Here is an 18,738-nt window from a genome sequence, read left to right on the forward strand (position 1 = left end):
TGCGTCAAAGACGTAAGATGAGTATAGTGAAGAAGATGAAGTATAATGATGTTGTACGCTTGTGGGAAGAGGTATGAGGTGATAACGGTGATTGCGCCAGCGTTTATATATGAGTTTTTTTGACTGCTCACAGTCAACACAACGCTTGATAAAAAAATCAGATCATTTTACATTTGGCACGATCACGTGCCTGATACGCTCACAAATTTTCGTAATAAAAAATTACTAAAACAATATTTTTAACAAAGTCCAAATTCTAAATAATTATGTACATATACAACCAAAAATTAAATTTAAGATTTTAAAAATAAAAAAATAAATTTTCAAAAAAAATTTGAAACCCATTGAATCGGTTTTCCAGTTCAATACCGGTCCGACCGATTTTGGTCAGTCAAACAATTCTTAGACGATATCCGAAACGGATCCGTGACCGATTCAACATATTGCGTAGAAGTTTGGCACACTTGAGATATGATATTATAATTCGGAAAAATTATTAAAAATCTCATTGTTAACAAATTAAAAATATCATATGTAGTATACACAAAACTCATTTGTGTGTGTATATGTATATGGGATATATATCCAAATCCTATTCCGAAAATAATTCAATTTTATTTGTATAGATTTAAAAAATACTATATTTGCCATTTTTAACGTTTGCTAAAATAAACTATGAAAATCTATTTAAACACACACATGACTAATTTAATCTATTAAATTTTTAAATATCAAAAGTGTAAATATTATTTTATGGTATATTATAACTTATATCATTAAAACATTTTAAAATAATAGAATTTAATTATTTAAAATTGTTGTTTAAATATTAATCGAGGCCGCCAAGCCAAGTGAGCGAGTAAAATTAGCGGCCGGCGCCATTTGGATGATCCCCGCCCGCTTATTTCTCCATCCAAAACCTTCCAATAAATCCTACACATAAATCATAAGCGAAAATCATTGTGATATAGCAGCAATTTCCACCTCTGTGAGTGTCTGGAAATGGGTATTCTGCGGTTGGAGGAGACCCAGAAGGCGGAGCTTGAGGAATTCCGGCGGATGCTGTTGTCTTGCGCCGCCGTTCACCGCCGGAAGGATGAGGATGGGCTAAAGGACAGAGAAAATGCGTTGGCGGGAGCTCCGGACGACGACGTATTTCTGGACAAGCTGGTCTGTGTCACCAGTGGCGTATCATATCTTGGCATCTCTATAGTGAACCAGCTCCTGGTTGATGGGTACTCCGTGAGGATTATCGTCGATAATGAAGGTGAAATTGTGCTTACTTTGAGCTGTTTTTTCCTTTTAGTTCGTTCCTTTCGTTTGCCGCGTGTTGCAGATGATCAAACTATTGATTTCCAGAGTTTTAGGTAATGTTACGAAGTACAGACGTTGATTTGTTTGAATTACACGCCAGTTTTGCTCGATGATTATGGAAATCACCCCTTCTTTTCTTTTCTTTTTTTTCGGGTTTTTTGGCATCCCGTTTCATAATTTCCTCTCGTGTTTTTGGTGCCGATGATTGATCCAAGATTTAAGTGATTTGGTTTCTCGATGTTCCATTGTTTAATGGGTGATCGTTACATTTTCTTGCGTGATAATCGATATATGTCCACTTGTTCATTAATTTATGATTTTTCATCCAACTTTTAACTCTGTTTTAATCATTTCATTATAATATGTGCCCATCAGTTTTTTTNTACACATTTATACTGCAATTAAACTGGTAGGATTAAACTAAAATAACCAACTATAGTTAATGTTTGTAAAAATAAAATATTGTGAGTATTATTTTCAACCATTTGGAAATTTTAGGAAGTTAATTTTCAGGTTTAATTTTTGATTGTTCATAAAATGGAGGTGCTTGCCATTAATTTCCTGTAAACACAAGGTTAAAATGCATTTCACCCTAAAATGATGGGAGTTTCTTTTCATGGGTCCTAATGAACAGCTCACATGTTGAAAACCACTCATTTTTATATATGTTTTCTAGAAGGCACATGATATGCTGGATGGATGGCACCACAAGTAATAGAAAATAGCACTAATTTTCATCCTTTCACGTGTTTCTGGTTTTTTTTTAAAAAAACAGACTTTATGTCTTAAGTTTTTAGATTAATGGGTTATTGCATAAAAAAAATCTTCACGCTTGTAGTTCGTGTACAAGTCTCTTTTTAGGATTGGCCTGTGAATTTAATTTAATGATGTTGAATGGAAAAAGCAGAAGACGTAGAAAAGCTGAGGGAAATGGAAAATTCCGGTGAAATGAGACTAACCAATAGCGTTGTTGAAGTAGTCACGGCCAAGCTTACTGATGTAGAGAGCCTAACCGACGCATTTGATGGTTGTCGTGGTGTGTTTCATACCGCTGGTTTCGTGGACCCTGCTGGTTTATCCGGCTATACTGTGAGTTGCTTTCTGTTTCATTGTTCAATCTTCTCTTCATTCCCTTCCTCACACTAATGCACATCTCATTAACAAGAATCTGTCTATGCATTTCCCCTGTATATAAGCTTCTGAAAGATGAATTTGTCATGCACAGCACAATGGTTTGATGAGATTCCCCCAAGGCTCGCGAGGAACGTTGAAAACGACTATAGTTAACCAAGCAATGTTTAGATAACATTGAACTTCGGCATCAGATTTAAATTGCAAACATAAATTAATTTATTGATAAGATTAAAGTTGATGATGATGCTGTCTATTTTGAATATGTACTGGGTTGAGTTTTTTTTGCCTGTGTAAATAACCAGTTGAAGAAACTGTTCAAAATCTATCTTGAAAAACAAACAATATCAATTCTTACGTATTTCAATGCTAATGCAGCCCTCTTTTGTTCTTTGTAGAAAGTAATGTCCGATATCGAAGTGAATGCAAGCAAAAATGTCATAAAGGCGTGTGGGATTTCGCCTTCTGTTAGACATTGTGTACTAACTTCTTCACTTTTGACCTGCATCTGGAAAGATAATTCTTGGGATGAATCTTTTAGCCGGATTGATGACAAATGCTGGAGTGATGAATCTGTTTGCGTGGAAAAGAAGGTACTCCCAAAATCATTCATCTTCCCCCCTCTCAATTTGAGTTCTCCATTGTTCTTTATCGGCCAATATTACTATACGCATAAAGTTTCGTTATTTATTTTCATGTAAACGGTGCAGTTGTGTACGTGAGTTTGATTATAAATTTATAATCTTCTTACATGTTAAATTACCACATCGCTGCCACTAGTTTTAGTCATCGACAGCTTTCAGAAATTGCTTGTTAAAGTATAAATGATTTTGTTTCTAAATAATACAGCTCTGGTATGCCCTGGGGAAACTAAGAGCAGAAAAGGCAGCTAGGGAAACTGCGAAGGAGAATAACTTGAAACTAGCCACAATTTGTCCGGGGCTTATCACGGGATCCAAATTCTTCCATCGAAATCCAACCCCTACGCTTGCTTATCTCAAAGGAATCCAAGAAATGTATACAAAGGGGTTGCTAGCTACTGTCGACGTTAACAGATTAGCAAAGGCGCATGTAAGAGTGTTTCAAGAGATGAAAAAGGCAGCATGTGGGAGATATATTTGCTTCGATCAAGTACTAGACAGCATAGATGGGATAGAAAATCTGGCTCGAGAAACGGGCTTAAACATGAGCTCGATTACAGGTGGTGCCTCTTCAAGCAACGGTGCTCGTTTTGAACTTTCAAATGGAAGGCTTGTAAACTTGATGTCGAGAACATGGAGATGTAATGATGAATAAGTCATAGAGGTTAGTATCTGGGTTTTTCTTGATCTTTTGAAAGGGGTGTGATACCGCCTCATCTACTACGCTTATTCCATCGGTGGCAAACACCATGATTGATCAAGCATTTTTACTTATGAGCAAATGGCGAAGATTTAGTATAAGATGTATGAGACTCCAAATAAACGATAATGTTTGTATATGTGATGAAAAATTTAAGTCAGCTTCAAATAATTCCAGCTTCCTTTGACAAACATATTGATGTTATGCACAAAGTTTTGGGCTTGGGTTAGAGGTGAGCATTCGGCTCCGACCGAGCCGAATAAATAAAAACCGAACCAACGGAACTTTTTTTACGCTTGTTCGAACTCAAACCGACAGATATTAACTAGTACAACCGAACAAATCGAACCAATACAAGATCGGTCCAATTACGTTTTAGAAAACGAAAAATCTCGAGATAGAGAAGATATGGAAGGAGATAAAAATGTTGAGTCAGCGGCTGGGGAACAGAGCTCTAACACCACAAAGAGAGTCATTTTTCTCCTGCCATTTTAGAAGAAAAGCTTCCCCCAAGTTTTAGACAATCAAGCGTAGAAGAGTATGATGGACGTACCGATCTTGAAGAACACCTGAGAAGATTTGAGAATACAGTGTTGTTGCATCAATGCTCAGATGGAGTAAGGTGCAGGGTATTCTTGGGTATGTTAGTGAGATCAGCTCAACAATGGTTCAATACACTACATCTAACTCCATACGGTCTTTCGAGTAGTTTTCTATGGCCTTCTTACATCGATTTGCTAGTTGCAAGAGGTACCAAAAAAATTACGTAAGCTTGTTTGTGATGAAGCAACAAAAAATGAAACTTTGGGATAGTTTATCCAACGCTTCAACAATGCAGCGCAGAAATACCGACTGCTACCCCTGACACTATAATAAGTGCCTTTACCCAATGATTAAGAGATGAGGCAGATGAAAATTAAATTTTACCTACTGAGGTCGAGTCTAGCAGAGGAGAAGAGGTGGTGAAAACGAAAGTTAGATTGTGCCTACTAAGGTTGAGCATGGCATAAGAGAAGACGTGAGGAGAGGAAGGGAGCTTTGGCAAGCTCGCACCTAGTTGATGAGCTTTGATAAGCTCGCAACATAGTGGTTCCAAAAAGTCGAAGATACATTCAAAAGAAACAATATATTCAAACAGAAGATACTCAATGTAGCATAAGAGTGTTCAATAAGAGTGGACCTCATACATATCAAACGTGCGCAAAAGGAAGTAGCGGAATATAAGCATCATACAGATCGTAATGGCATAATAAACTAAGTACGGAAAATAAAGTGGCAGAGTACGTGACAAAATACGGCCGAAGGAATATATCGTCTGTAACAATGGCAATATAGCATAAACAGATAAACGTGGGTCTATAGGTTTGGAGGAAGGCCCGCTAAGAGGTCCCTAAGGTTGATAAAGTCTTTGGGAGCACCTGTTGGAAGATACCCATGGGCCTCGAAGAGGTTGACTATACCCTCGAATCCCACCTCCAAATAAAGAAAAGATTTCGGACCACAGATCTCGTTGAATTCTTCAGACTTGAGAAATTCTTCTTTGAACGAGGAGGATTCCTTCACGAGTTGTGCCTTGGCGTCCTCGAGATCCTTGCGAGCTTGTGCTGCTTCATCTTGGGAAACCTTTAGCTCTTTCTTCAACTTCTGTAGCTCTGTTGTGTGGTCTTTTATCAGTTGCAGAAGCTCATCCTCTTTCTTCTTCAAAATCTCATCATATCGAGCCCGAGACTTCGAAAGCTCTCCAGCATGTGTTGCCTTCGCCTCCTCGATCGTCGCCTGAAGCTGGTCGCGAAGATCCCTACTCTCGTGCGAGTCGTGGTAGGTGTTCGTCCTGAAGACATCGACACACTCAATCAACTCTCCTAGATACATGACGTCCTGAACAAAAGAGACGAGAATGAGAAGACAAGAGGAAAATTAACCATATATTTAACATCAAGTTAAAGTTTCAAGGGAGAAACATACTTCGGTGAGACTGCTGCATATCCGTCGGACAAGATCAGATCACCGCCAACGAATTCAAAAATGCTGCATCTGGGTGGGAAGGGAGATGAAATAACAGCTTCTGGGCTATGTTGGTAGGATCTCGTCCAACAATAACTGATTCCGAAGTATACAAGGGGTGTATCCCCGGCCCAGAAGGATGTTCATCGTCTAATCCTGACACCTCTTGATAAGAGGCTGATGTGATTGAGGTCGAGAAAAGTCTTCATTTATCTTTCTGTTGGACTGATGAGCTTAGACCCGTGGGAGTTTTCTTCTTGCCATAGTAAGGAGTGGACTTGGCCCGAGGAGACGGGGATGAATCAGACTTTCTTGGGGGATTCGTAGAGGAAACTCGCCTCTGGGTTGAAGAGGATGAGCCTGCTTTCTTCTTCACAAAGGTAGACGAGCCAGCATGTTTTTTTTCAGCAGTGGAGCAATTTCCCTTCGTGTTTGTCGTTATGGCTGGAGTACCTTGCTTCTTGGGTGCCAATCATGAACCCCCAACCTTCTCTTTTTTCTCAAGCTCGCGGAGAAATATAGCATTCATGACTTTCGTACCTGCGAATTAAAACAATAAATAAGATGAGAACGTTTTAAAATAGCATAATAAGTAAAAATGAAAAAAGTTAGTGTAAGAAGAAGGGAATATCTACCAGCTTCTCCTCTCAGTTTAAGTTTTGCAGGACTTAACCCAGCATAGCACATGAGATCTTTGGATAAAAGCTTGGGAATATTAAAGCAAATGTCTCCTAGTACACTTACTATACGTATGTATGTTTTATCCTTCTTGAAACCCTTAGGAAGAGTAGGTTTGGTGAAAGTGAGGTACCATTCCGTGGTGCAAGTCCACTCTTTGGGAGGTCGGATAAAAAAAATATTTCCTCCAATCCTCTACGTGACTAGGAGCCCCATCAAAAATTTTGCGACTGGATCGAGAAATTACATAGAAAGGCCCTTCTCTTGAAAGTACTCGATGAATTGAATTCAGAATCAAAGGAAGACGTGGATTTTAAGGGTAACTAAACAAGTAGGAGATGAAAACTTACCCAGAAAAAGCGTAGGAAAATACTTGAGGTAAAATATTAGGGGAACGAGCGAATGGACCGTTGAAGTCGGACAGAATATTGGCCCGGGAAGAGAACAACTCATATCGTTGGCGTTGGCAGCCTGTCGGACCAACATTGGGTGAGGGGCTAGGCGAGATGGTGGTTAGAAGAGGCGAGGGCGAGGCTGCAGGGGAGGAGGCGAGACGAGGGCGAGGTGCGGCGAACGTCGGAGAGGCGAGAAGGGCGAGGCGAGGTGGTGGTTAGATGAGGTGATATGTCGAACAAGTGGTGGGCGAGGCGAGCAGCTAGGGCGAGGTGCAAGCAATCGATGATACATGGCGAGGATGAGGCGGTGTTAGAAAGATGAGGCTGTGGGCGAGGGAGGAGGCGAGGGGCGAAGAGGTGAGGCTACGAGGGCGAGGCTGTGGGCGAGGGAGGAGGCGAGGGGCGAGGGGCGAGGGGCGAGGGGCGAAGAGGTGAGGCTACGAGGGCGAGCGGGCGTAGGACGAGGAGGAGAGCGGGGTGCTGAGAGAGGGACGAGGCTAGGGCGAGGGTGCGCGGGCATGGGCAAGGCAAGGCGAGGGTGCTGAGCGTGGGCGAGGATGGGACGAATGCGCAAGCGTGGGCGAGGGTGTTGGGCATGGGCGAGCGCACTAGGGCGAGAGGCGAAGGGCGAGGCGAAGGGCGAGGGCAAGTGAGTGAGGGGTGATAAAATATTGTGTGGGGAGAGTAGAATAAAGTGAGGAGGGGATAATTATTTATAGGGGAACCCAAAAAAATATGAAAAGTGATAGATGGATGGCATGTCTTGGGATATGGGAAGGGTCAGCGCAATTAATCGAACTTTGAACATGTGATTCTATTCGACTTGGGAGGGGGAGACTGGTTATACCACATGAATGAGCCCATCAGGTGATTAGGCCCAAACAAACTTTGGACCCCTGGTCCATTTCTAACCAAGGTAGGTGGTCCACGATGAACCTCATGTGCTCTCCTCTAAGTACCAGGTTTGAAAGCTTAATTTATTCATTCACTATATTGACTTTCAACAGCATATTTAGCTGCTCTCTCATTTTTGTCCGCAGTACCCGATTTGAACGTCGGAGGAGCTACGCCGGGACACCCTCTCGACCCCCTTCTAACGGTCTCGTTTGTGATTTCAGGTCTAAAGTAGGTCTGAGATCTGAATTCGGGCTAGTCTCGTCTACCAGAATTGAACCCTATGTTTCTAATGAGGGATAATAAAATATTGTGGGGTGAGAGGAGAATAAATTGGGGAAGAGATAACTATTTATGAGGGAACCAAAAAAATGAAGGGTGATGGGAAAGGTCAGCGCAATTAATCGAACTTTGAAAATGTGATTCAGTTCGACTTGAGAAGAGGAGACTGGTGATATCTCATGAAACTGGTGATACCCCATGATACATGCCCCAACCAGACTTGGACCCTCGGTCCATTTCTAACCAAAATAGATGTCCTACGATAGACTTAATGTGCTTTCCTATAAGTACTAGATTCTCCCTTGTTCTTTAGCCAAGAACTTGCAGATTTATCTCCCACGGATTCACAATTGTATATATATATATATATATATATATATTATAACCGAATTTACCAAAGTTGAGAATAATATTTACTTGTCACAGATTTACAAGTCCCGATTTCTCTCTGCTGGTTTTGATTTTCTCCTGTTCAAAAGCTAGGGCATGCAGTCGGCAACTGGGATATTGGGAAGAAGATGGAAACTAGAAACGAATAATGAAAGCTAGTTTAGTTTAGGTTTCTGAAATGGGCCAAGGACTAGAGTTTAAAGACTAGCCCAAAAGAACAAACCATTTAAAGTAAGTCTCAAATATATATTTTTTTTATTAAAAAACTTAACCGAAAATTTTAACATTCATAACCGAAATCGAACTGAAATAACCACTATTTTTCGAGATGAAAACTGAACTACATAAAAAATCTAGCCAATTTCCGAAATTAATCGGTCCGGTTGGTTATTTTGATCGGACCAACATTTTGCGCACCCCTAATAATAACATTCATCAAAATTAATAACATTTAATAATAATTTATTAGCTACAAAAGACGGTAATATTGTTAATTAAGGTTACAAATTATGATATTTATTATTTAATATAATATAAAATATAAATATATTATTATTATTATTATTATTATTAATATAGATACCAAGGCTGATCCATTAAAACTCGTTAACATTGACAGACATGATCAATTGTGATCCCTATTGACAAGGCAATAATATTAAGCATTTATTTAATATAGGCAAAAACTTGTGTGAGACGATCTCACGGGTCGTATTTTGTGAGACGGATCTCTTATTTGGGTCATCCATGAAAAAATATTACTTTTTATACTAAGAGTATTATTTTTTATTGTGCATATCGGTAGGATTGACCCGTCTCACAGATAAAGATTCGTGAGACCGTTTTATAAAAAACCTACTCATTTATATGAGAAGAAGTTGTTTGAGATGGGGACGAGAACCCTTCATGTAGCTTCTTCGCAGCTTAAGGGAGCTCAACTCTATTAAAGTTGATTTTCAAAGTTGTACATATAATGTAATGAAATCTAAAATAATTTATTTTTCCAGCTCTGGATTAAATATAAATTAATCAAATCCAAATCCAATTTCAGAGTTAAAATTACAATATTATCTGAACATTTGACTCCACTACTTGTCGATGTGCAAAGTGTATCATATATTTTAAGGTCAAAAAATTTCAGAAATCAAAACGTATTCATACATTATTTAAGTAAACATAAACAATAATGGGATTTCGATCAGAATAATGATTTTTTTAATTAATATATTAAATAATTAATTAAGTATTAATTAATTATAGTTAAATATATAAATTAAAAATATTGCCTTGATGTCAGGTCGTNACACAACCATTCAATAAGTCTTACAAGACAACTTATAATTTAAAAATATTAATTGCTTTTTAGGTGTGAGAAGTATCCAAATTTATTAATCAGTTCATAATTTTCCCGTGGAGACGATACATGATCATATGATTCATCATTTTTAAAAAAATAATATTTTATGAGACCGTATCATATATCAATTTTGTGAAATATGTACGTGATCCGACGTGACTGAATTTTCCACTCTGTTTATGAATCGAGCCTACTAGCTTGTATATCAGACATATATCCAAGAAACCTACTCATGATTTACGTAATCGAAGTTCATAACAGTCTACTCGATCTAAACATCATTTTACTCATTTATTAAATTAAAAGTGTCGAATCCTAATAAATCCGTTTCGCTAAGTCATTTTTAATGTGAATTTATACTATTAAAATACCACATTAAGTACAATTAATATAATGGAACATGATCTTTCATGCCATATTAAATTAGGACAAACTTTTTGTATAATTGAAAGGTCACTCGTGAATGGGGATTGGAGAAGATAACAGTGTGTATTCATTAAACATCGATCTTGTGAATTTTATGGTGTGATTATTTGATAATTTAATTAAATCCCATTTAGGAAAAAAGAAACTTAAAGACTCATTTCTTATTGATATGTTAAACTACAATAAATTAAATTAGTTACACTTTTGCATTCTTCGAAAACACATGCTCATGACTGTCACATGGTACATGCTGAAATCCCCCCTATGTACATGTCAACCATCCACCTAGACTCACACGTGTGTATATATATATGTATATATCATCTTGTCCCAAATAAATAAGGACTATTTTTTCCGATTATTTCTATATTTAGTAGTATTTATTTTTTCTTTTTTACTAATACACGTAATTAACTAATAAAATAGGGTTATGTTTAAAATATTTCCAAAATTTGTTTGTAAATTTTTATTTTTCAATAATTGTCATAAGTGAAAATATAAACAAATCTAAAGAGTTGGGACAGAAGGGATATATATAGCAACCGAGGCACATGCATTGCGTGTAACATAATATTAGATATTTGAAATATTGCCTAATCAAATAATAGAATGAATATTGGACATTTATAAATTTTGATATGAATATTATAATTAGTGTGTTCGTACATATATATTATTGTGTATAAAAAAAATATATTTTATATTAAACTTAATTTCAATAAAAATGTAATAAAATTATGATAGAAAAAAAGAAAAGTTTTTTGGTATTGAAGATGAGGGTAAAAAGAGAAGAAATTTTGGTGTACTCCTCAAACAGTTTTTCTAACTCTCTCAGATATTATAATATACTAGTACACCTACGCACGCGTTGCGTGCTTTTATAATATTTTTTATAATTCATTTGGTTTATAGTTAAATGAGGATCAAAATATAATTATAAGAAATAGTGAGAGAGTACACTGCAATTTGAATATATAGATTTAAAAATAAATAGAAAAAGAAATGAATAAAAAAATGAACCAGTAAGAATTGAACCTATAACTTAATGTATTAAAAACAGAAACTCTATCTGCTTAACTATATGTAACTTGCATTAAAATTTTAACATTTTATTAACATATATAATTATTAAAACAGATCATTATATCAAAAGTTAGTTATTCTAATTGTCTNTGGCATGACATCTAGGTATATGAAAAAACACATTTCTAGTTCTGAATTTTTTATTTTGATGATGAAACTCGAATTATATATATATATATAAAAGATTTTCTTTATATTTGAAAATGATTGTTCATAAAGACACGAAGGGATGTCATGTAAATTACGACATTCTACTGTGGAGCTAAGTTTACACAAAATTGGGACCTGCCATGCATGGCTCTCTTATTCAAGTCTTTCATGTTCCCTTTCATCTTTCATATTTTAGGACAAAATTTACAATTTTTTAAATTTTACTTGCTAAATATTCAATTGACATCTTCATATCTAGCCATTCTCACTTGTCAATTTTTTTAAAAAATTTATTAAAGTATTTCCATTCTAATAATGGCAAATTGTTTGTCAATGGTGGTCAATAAATTAATTATCAATAATTACTAGTTAGAGTGAAAATAAGCTATTCACTCCCATTAAATGAAAACTAATTTCGATTTAAACTCAAATATGTTTGTTATGTGTTTGGAAAAAATATTATTTTTCACTTTGTTTATGGATTAAATTGACTAACCTCATAGACATATATTTATGAGACCGTCTCATAAGAGACCTGTTCATTATCAAAAAACACTCTAATGAGACTGTTTTGCAAATCAATTTTGTGAGACATATTTCATATATATTCGATCTGAATCATAAATAAATTTTATTTTTATATCAAAAATATTATTTTTCATTATATATATATTCAATCCATCTTATAAATTTAATAAATTTATGAATAATAGACCTGATTTATAAGATTTCTCATGCATGTCTAATTATTGTCAAATACATTTTGTACTATGGAGTGTACTCCACGCGGAATTTTGTGCGCGTGGTCTTCCGTGCTCTCTTTTCAGCAAAAATGTCAACCTTCAAAGCATTAAATACATGAACAGGTGTGCTCTTTGGAATTACAAGAATAATTACATTGAAAAACTCCCATATTTCGAAAAACAACAACTTCACATTTCGTACGTACGTTAGAGGGGCGTAGTGTTTATTGAATCCTTCAAAACCAAATAAATCCCATCATTTTCCTCCACTTTTTCACTCATTTGTTGGCATAAATGGGGATAATTCGCCATTGTTCTCCGATGAAGGATTCATATGTTCTCGGTTGACGATTGATCCCCAAGTTCAGGGAAAAGGGTTTTTTGTTTCTGTGTTTTTAGCAGAAAAGTTATTTAGATCGAGTGCATTTCGAAGCATATTAATTGATCCATATCAATGTACGATCAAAACCCATCTCCAGCTTCGTCGACTTCTCCGAGCGCCGCCGTGGGCAGAAGCCGCCGATACCACTGCCGGAGACGGCACATGGTGGAGGAGGACGAGGGAGATTCGGTCGCGTGCACCGGGGAATCATGCCAGTCTTGCACTGCGTGGGTGATAGCCGACTGCGTGGCGCTCTGCTGCTGCCCCTGCGCGGTGGTGAACCTTCTGACGCTGACATTCTTGAAGCTCCCGTGGACGGTGGCGCGTAGATTCATCCGCCGCCGGAAGAAGGAGAAGATCCGGAAGATAATGGACAAGGAGAGGAGATGCGGCGCAGGAGGGGACACAGATGGAATTTCAAGAAAAGAGAGGGTCAATGAATGCACATCGGGAATTGTCTGGGAAGAAGGGGAAACGGACAATCCTGCAGCGGCAGAGGAGATCTGGTTGGAGCTGTACGAGGTTGGTCATTTGGCCTTTGGTAGGGTTTCTTTTAGTGGAAATATTTTGAATGGGTAGGGGCAAAAAAGGGAACTCAAGTTCCTTTAATTCTAGGGAAATTCGAAGAAATTGTTCTATCTTAGTCGAAACCTTTGCAAAATTGGTCTCTTCAAACTTTTTTTTGGCTCCAAGGGGTGAGTTGTAAGTGTCCATTTTACCCCTTGGGCTTGGAATTTGGATTGCTCTTTCTATGTGAAATTAGTTAAGTATTTATGAATAATTTCTCACTTTCTTGGTATTGGTGAAAATGACTTGTTTACGGTTTATTTTCCAGACATAACTTAATTAATGCATGCATGAATAGTACTGACTTATACTGTTTGTCTCCAATTATATAAAGAAATTTGTAATTCATAATATTTTTATATATTTTTTCTCATTAATCACACGTCGCTTATTGAAAGTATGAGTATCGTGTATAGAATAAGTATACAAATCAAGGGCTCGATTTGAACTAGAAGGTAGCATAAGTAAATTATTGTTCTTTATCAATTCTATATCTTATCTTAACTGCAACAAATTTTGAAATTAATCCAATGGGAAAAAAAAATAAAGAAAAAAGTTAATAAAGCTGATTACTGGTTGTTTGATTGTTAAATAACGGTGAACTTTAATAAATTCTTGGTATGATGTGGCTTTAATTATTAATATTATCTTATTTATTTTCAAAATATATTGTTTTATTTACACTTCTCTCTCGTTTTCATTATCAATATCTTTGATTTTTCATCATCTTAATAATATATGATTTTTTTATGATGTTCAAATAAAAGGAAAATTATATTAAAAAAATAATGGAAACAATTAGTGAAAAAATATGCATCAATTTAATATCTTTTAAATTTTATTTAAATGAAAATTTAACATTAATTTTGAATGGATATTGTAAAATTTAATATTGATATTCAAATCTAAAATTTAAAATACGTTATAATTGTTTGACTAATTAATTAACCAAGAGGATTTTAGATTCAAAATCTTTGAATTTAATAGTAGTCACGAAGGATTCAAATGTACACCAAATATTGGTGTCATCTGAAATTCATTATTCAAATCAGTATTTAAATCAAATTCATCCGTCCGGTCGGATCGATCTTTTAATCCAAAAATGTAAAATTTACTGTCTTGCACTTTCAATTTTTTTTTTCTGTCAAAAAAACATATAACTTTGAGGGGTGGGAGCATTGTTCATGATTCAATTTATATGTTAAGAATTCAAATATATTATATATTATTATAAAAATTCAAATATAATATGAATATTAAACAAATGGAAGACAAACCAAAAATTATACAGATAAAATTGATTTAATCTGTTCCAATAAGTATTAAGTGGGATCTACTCATTTTTTGTGATAAGTTTTTATTTTATTTTCTTATTATTTTCCTCAATAATTAAATCTGTTGATGACTTTTAGCGAACTAAAAAGCCACTTCGATCGAAATATAAAAATCAATATACTGTCATACAGTTCTTTTATTGAGTCTGACCTAATTTATTTATTTATTTTTAATCAATTTTTTTTAAAAATTTTATAAGTAGATCCCAACACAGAGCAGACTTGTCCTACGATAGCACAGCCCAATAAAACTTACAAATTAAATTGATTAAAATATTTTTAGGAAAAATATTAAAATAATTTTATTTTTTTATTACTCGAAATTAAATAAATAAATAAAAGTACGATTCTATTAATCGTGGCTTGTTGGAAAGCACCGCATTAAGGGGAATTTGTTTCTTTGGAATTAATTATTGCTCGCATTCAAATGTGCAAGTACCGATTGGCATTTGTTAGAAGAGTGTTCAAGTAATGTTTAATCTATTGTAGAGTATTAGATTTTGAAATATTTGAGTTGTATCATTATCACCAACTATATTAAATATTGATAAGTGTTTCAATCATAGTCATTGATTTCATGACCTTGCAACTCATTAGAATCTGTTCATGAGATTGATCGTTTGTTGCGTGTCGTCAAAAGTTATACTTGATGGCAACCGTGCAACTTAAAATTTATAAACATTACAACACAATTCAAAACAGTCACAAATTGGTGGTGTACCAACCAAAATTCATTTTCCCTGTGTTGCCATTACAGTTAGCATGAAAATAAGCTGTAAGGATCCAATATGGTGCATTTTCTTTTATCCCTTGCCCTAACTTTTGAATATCTTAGTTAGGTTTGTCAATTTTATTAAAAAAAAATTGATTAACTGATTTAAATTTTGTTTGATGTGTTCCATAAGATTAAAAAAAAAACCATCTATTGGATTTGTCGAAATATATTAATTTCCGAAATTCAGTTCGTGTCAATAACCAAAATAACTAAAAAAAAATGAATCTATAATTTTTTAAAAATGTAAATTTTATTCTCTAAAATAAATTAGAATTAGGAATGGTACAACATAATATTCAAAGTAAACATGGATCATAATCGGGTACGATCTGAATAAATTTGCACGCCCAAGCCGTGAAATTTCCATAAACGATCATTGGCACTTTGAGCACGCAGGTGAGCGCAATTTACGGATATCCTTTTCTTTCTCAATATAATGAAATCAGTATATTTCCAATTACAGAAAGTTAACAAAATTAATTCTTCCCAATTTAAGAGATGGAAAACCACCTGCTCAAAATATTATTCATCACTTCAAAAATATAGTATTGACAATAAATTAATTAACATGAAAAACCCCGAAAACATTGATAAAAATGTTTTTAGTTATTTTTCTGAATCACAAAATTTATCCGTGACGTTTCCTATGGGAAATTTTGTGCTACATTTAGAGTTCGGAACGCCTATATCAAACAAATATAGCATGTAAACTCGATAAAACAAAATCTGATTAATATCTATAATTATAAAAACCATAAAAAAGTAAACCAACGTAATAACAACTCATAGTATCTTCGTTATACTATATATATTCTATTTTATTAAAGTTGAGGACATGATAGAAACCGTCAAACAAATCAAAATATGTATATCCATTTTGCCCCTCCATTATGGACAAATTCACCAAAATTGTTTTCTATCAAAATTACAATGTAATCCCTCACTATTTCTTATAATTACATTTTGATTCTCATTTTAATATAAATCAAAAGAATTATAAAAAATATCGTACAAGCGTGCATCGATATACTAGTAGGGCATAAATTTTCTATTGAGGGAAATGAATGAGACCGTTAAATTATTATTTTCACATAATTAAAGTTCTGAAATGTTTAAAGAATTTATTATAAAAAATTTAATAATTTACTTTATTAAAAAAATATTAAATATTTGTCATATTAAAAGCTAAACTAAAGAAATCTCGTTTTATCGCGCATTGGAGTTTGCATTTTACTGTAATTAATCACGTTAAAGGCAAAATAAATTAAGATTTATTACGGATGCACATTGGGCTCGATAAACTATATTCTCCAGCTTCTACTGAATTCGGACCTATTACCTAAAGCAAGTATCTGTTGCAAATTCAAACCCGATGCTGAGCCCATTGTCTATTTGGCAGAAGCTTGTTGGAGCAGCTCCAGGTATGAGAATAGGTCCGTATTTGGGATTGGTTTGGACATGCCAAAGGGTGTTGGGTTGGGTAACGACTATCTATTTTCTTTCACCAGAGAATAGGTTTTATAGATAAGATCCGACCAAATATATTAAATCATTTAGTCAATTCCAATACATACGAATTCGGAAAACATATTATATTTTAGTAGGAAAAACATGAAAGATTATTCGAAAAATAACTTGGTGATCTCTATTACCAATTAGATTTGCCCAAAACATTGGGGCCAATTACAAAAATAAGAGTGAGACACAAAATATTTAAAAAAAAAAGACTCTGAACTTTTTTTAAAAGAGTCCTTGTTTTTTAAAAAAACAAAGAGTTGACTCTTGATTATTACATCAACTGGAATTAAACTTTTTAACTTAATTAATTATCCTCTTCTCTTTCTTCTCGGTCGACACACATCTTCCTCGATTAAAATTTACGAGCCATTTACCCCTTCTTCCCTAAATAAAATCATTAAAATAGTCATCTACCCCTTCGACTGCTTCCGTATTACATTAAATCCAAGTTCACCACCTCTCCTATGTCTACTCCCAACATGTTCTTGCTCATTCCACATATCTAGATCTAAATCTACTCCAACATCTTGTCCAATTCTTCTGTACTTGAAGAATCTGTCGACTCAGAACCAATTTAGTTTACCCAGAATTTACTCTTGTCTTGAGAAAAAGAAAGAGTCCACCTAAAAGAATTGGTCGTTGGCCGACCAAGAAGAATTTTCTTGGTCGACCAACATAATTTTGACGCCAAGAAGAATTATTCTTGGTCGACCCATAATTATGGGTCGACACGCTTATTTATGTTTTTCTAATTAATTTTTGCCGATTCTAATTATCTTATTCTCTTAATTTTTGGTGAATTTTGTAGGATATGCCTACAATTATCGTTGTTCATTTCGATGATAAATGAGAAGTGAGTGAAGCAATATTATATAAATGGAATTCAGGGTCCAATGCAAAGTTTGTTGCTATTCTAGTATATGATGATATTTATTATTTCGAAAATTTAAAAAATGAACTATATAAAACAGAGAAAGTAGACGATACTGCCAACTTGAGGTTAAGTTATCTTCTAGAAATGACGTGCAACATTCAACCGATTTATATAGAGAATAACCATGATTTAAAAACATATTTGTATTTTGGTTGTCCGAAAAGTAGGTCAGTGCTTCAAATTGAAATGGAACATGTTAATGATGCTTCTTTTCATGTTTTCGATAATGTACACGGAGTTGATATTGATGAATACAATAATAATTTTAACGAATAGAGATCTTTTGATGATTATTTTGACTTGAATATTGTTTCTCTGGATCGTAATAATACCAGTGAGTTTTTCGACGAAGTACATAATGTGGATGTCATCCATGTGGATCGTAGTAACACGACTGAATAATATGATGAAGCACGTGGTGTGAATGTCATCCATGGCGTTAAAGTTGAAGCAAATGTGGTTGCAAGTAATGAGGTAAATGTGGTTGCGGATGTGGATATTGATAATGACACGTTTTCATTCACAGATGGTTCAAACTTGTTTGTTGGTCAAGAATTTCCAAACAGAGAAGCGGTGAAAAAGGAGTCAAGGAGAATCAGTTTGGAAGCTTGCTTTGAATTTGAGACTGTAAAAAACAGCCAAAAAGTGTACGCCGTAAAATATATAGTGTCTGATTTTAAGTGGAGAATCTGGACCTCAAAGATTAAGAATGATTCACATGCATTCTCCGTTCGGACATATTGCAATACACACACTTGTGGTTTGATAGGGAGACGCAAGAGAATCCGCGGAGTGAGTTCCGCTGTTGTTCGTGATATGTTGGTGGATAATTTGCAAGGTCATCCAGTGGCAATTGTACCGAAAGCGGTGATGGCGATGATGCACCATAGTATGAATGATGATATATCATATTACAAGGCTTGGAGAGAGAAAGAACTAGCAGACAATATTTTGAAAGGTGATCTTACGAAGAGTTTTAATCTATTGCCTTCCTATTTGCACATGGTTGAGAAGATGAATCGAAGAAGCATAACAGACAT

General features: G+C 34.9%; 2 protein-coding genes and 1 long non-coding RNA gene across 3 annotated transcripts; 2 read left to right on the forward strand and 1 right to left on the reverse strand.

The window, feature by feature from the left end:
- Positions 1-847: 847 nt before the first annotated feature.
- On the forward strand, positions 848-3,957 carry LOC140986976 (cinnamoyl-CoA reductase-like SNL6). Its single transcript, XM_073455398.1, has 4 exons — positions 848-1,267; positions 2,222-2,403; positions 2,844-3,038; positions 3,295-3,957. The coding sequence occupies exons 1-4, from the start codon at positions 1,003-1,005 to the stop codon at positions 3,739-3,741; spliced, it is 1,089 nt and encodes a 362-aa protein (XP_073311499.1). The 5' UTR covers positions 848-1,002; the 3' UTR covers positions 3,742-3,957.
- Positions 3,958-4,914: 957 nt separating this feature from the next.
- LOC140986641 (uncharacterized) lies at positions 4,915-8,582 on the reverse strand. The gene is made up of 3 exons (XR_012176955.1): positions 8,457-8,582; positions 5,752-6,330; positions 4,915-5,664 (listed from the first exon to the last, which is right to left on the reverse strand). It is a non-coding gene; the product is annotated as an uncharacterized lncRNA (long non-coding RNA).
- A 3,746-nt stretch (positions 8,583-12,328) lies between these two features.
- Positions 12,329-13,351, forward strand: LOC140987006 (uncharacterized). The gene has a single exon (XM_073455429.1). It carries the CDS (start codon positions 12,643-12,645, stop codon positions 13,147-13,149), a length of 507 nt encoding a protein of 168 aa, XP_073311530.1. The 5' UTR covers positions 12,329-12,642; the 3' UTR covers positions 13,150-13,351.
- The last annotated feature ends 5,387 nt before the right edge of the window (positions 13,352-18,738 follow it).

Source organism: Primulina huaijiensis, chromosome 10 (assembly GCF_012295235.1).
Source record: "Primulina huaijiensis isolate GDHJ02 chromosome 10, ASM1229523v2, whole genome shotgun sequence".
NCBI lineage: Eukaryota > Viridiplantae > Streptophyta > Magnoliopsida > Lamiales > Gesneriaceae > Primulina > Primulina huaijiensis.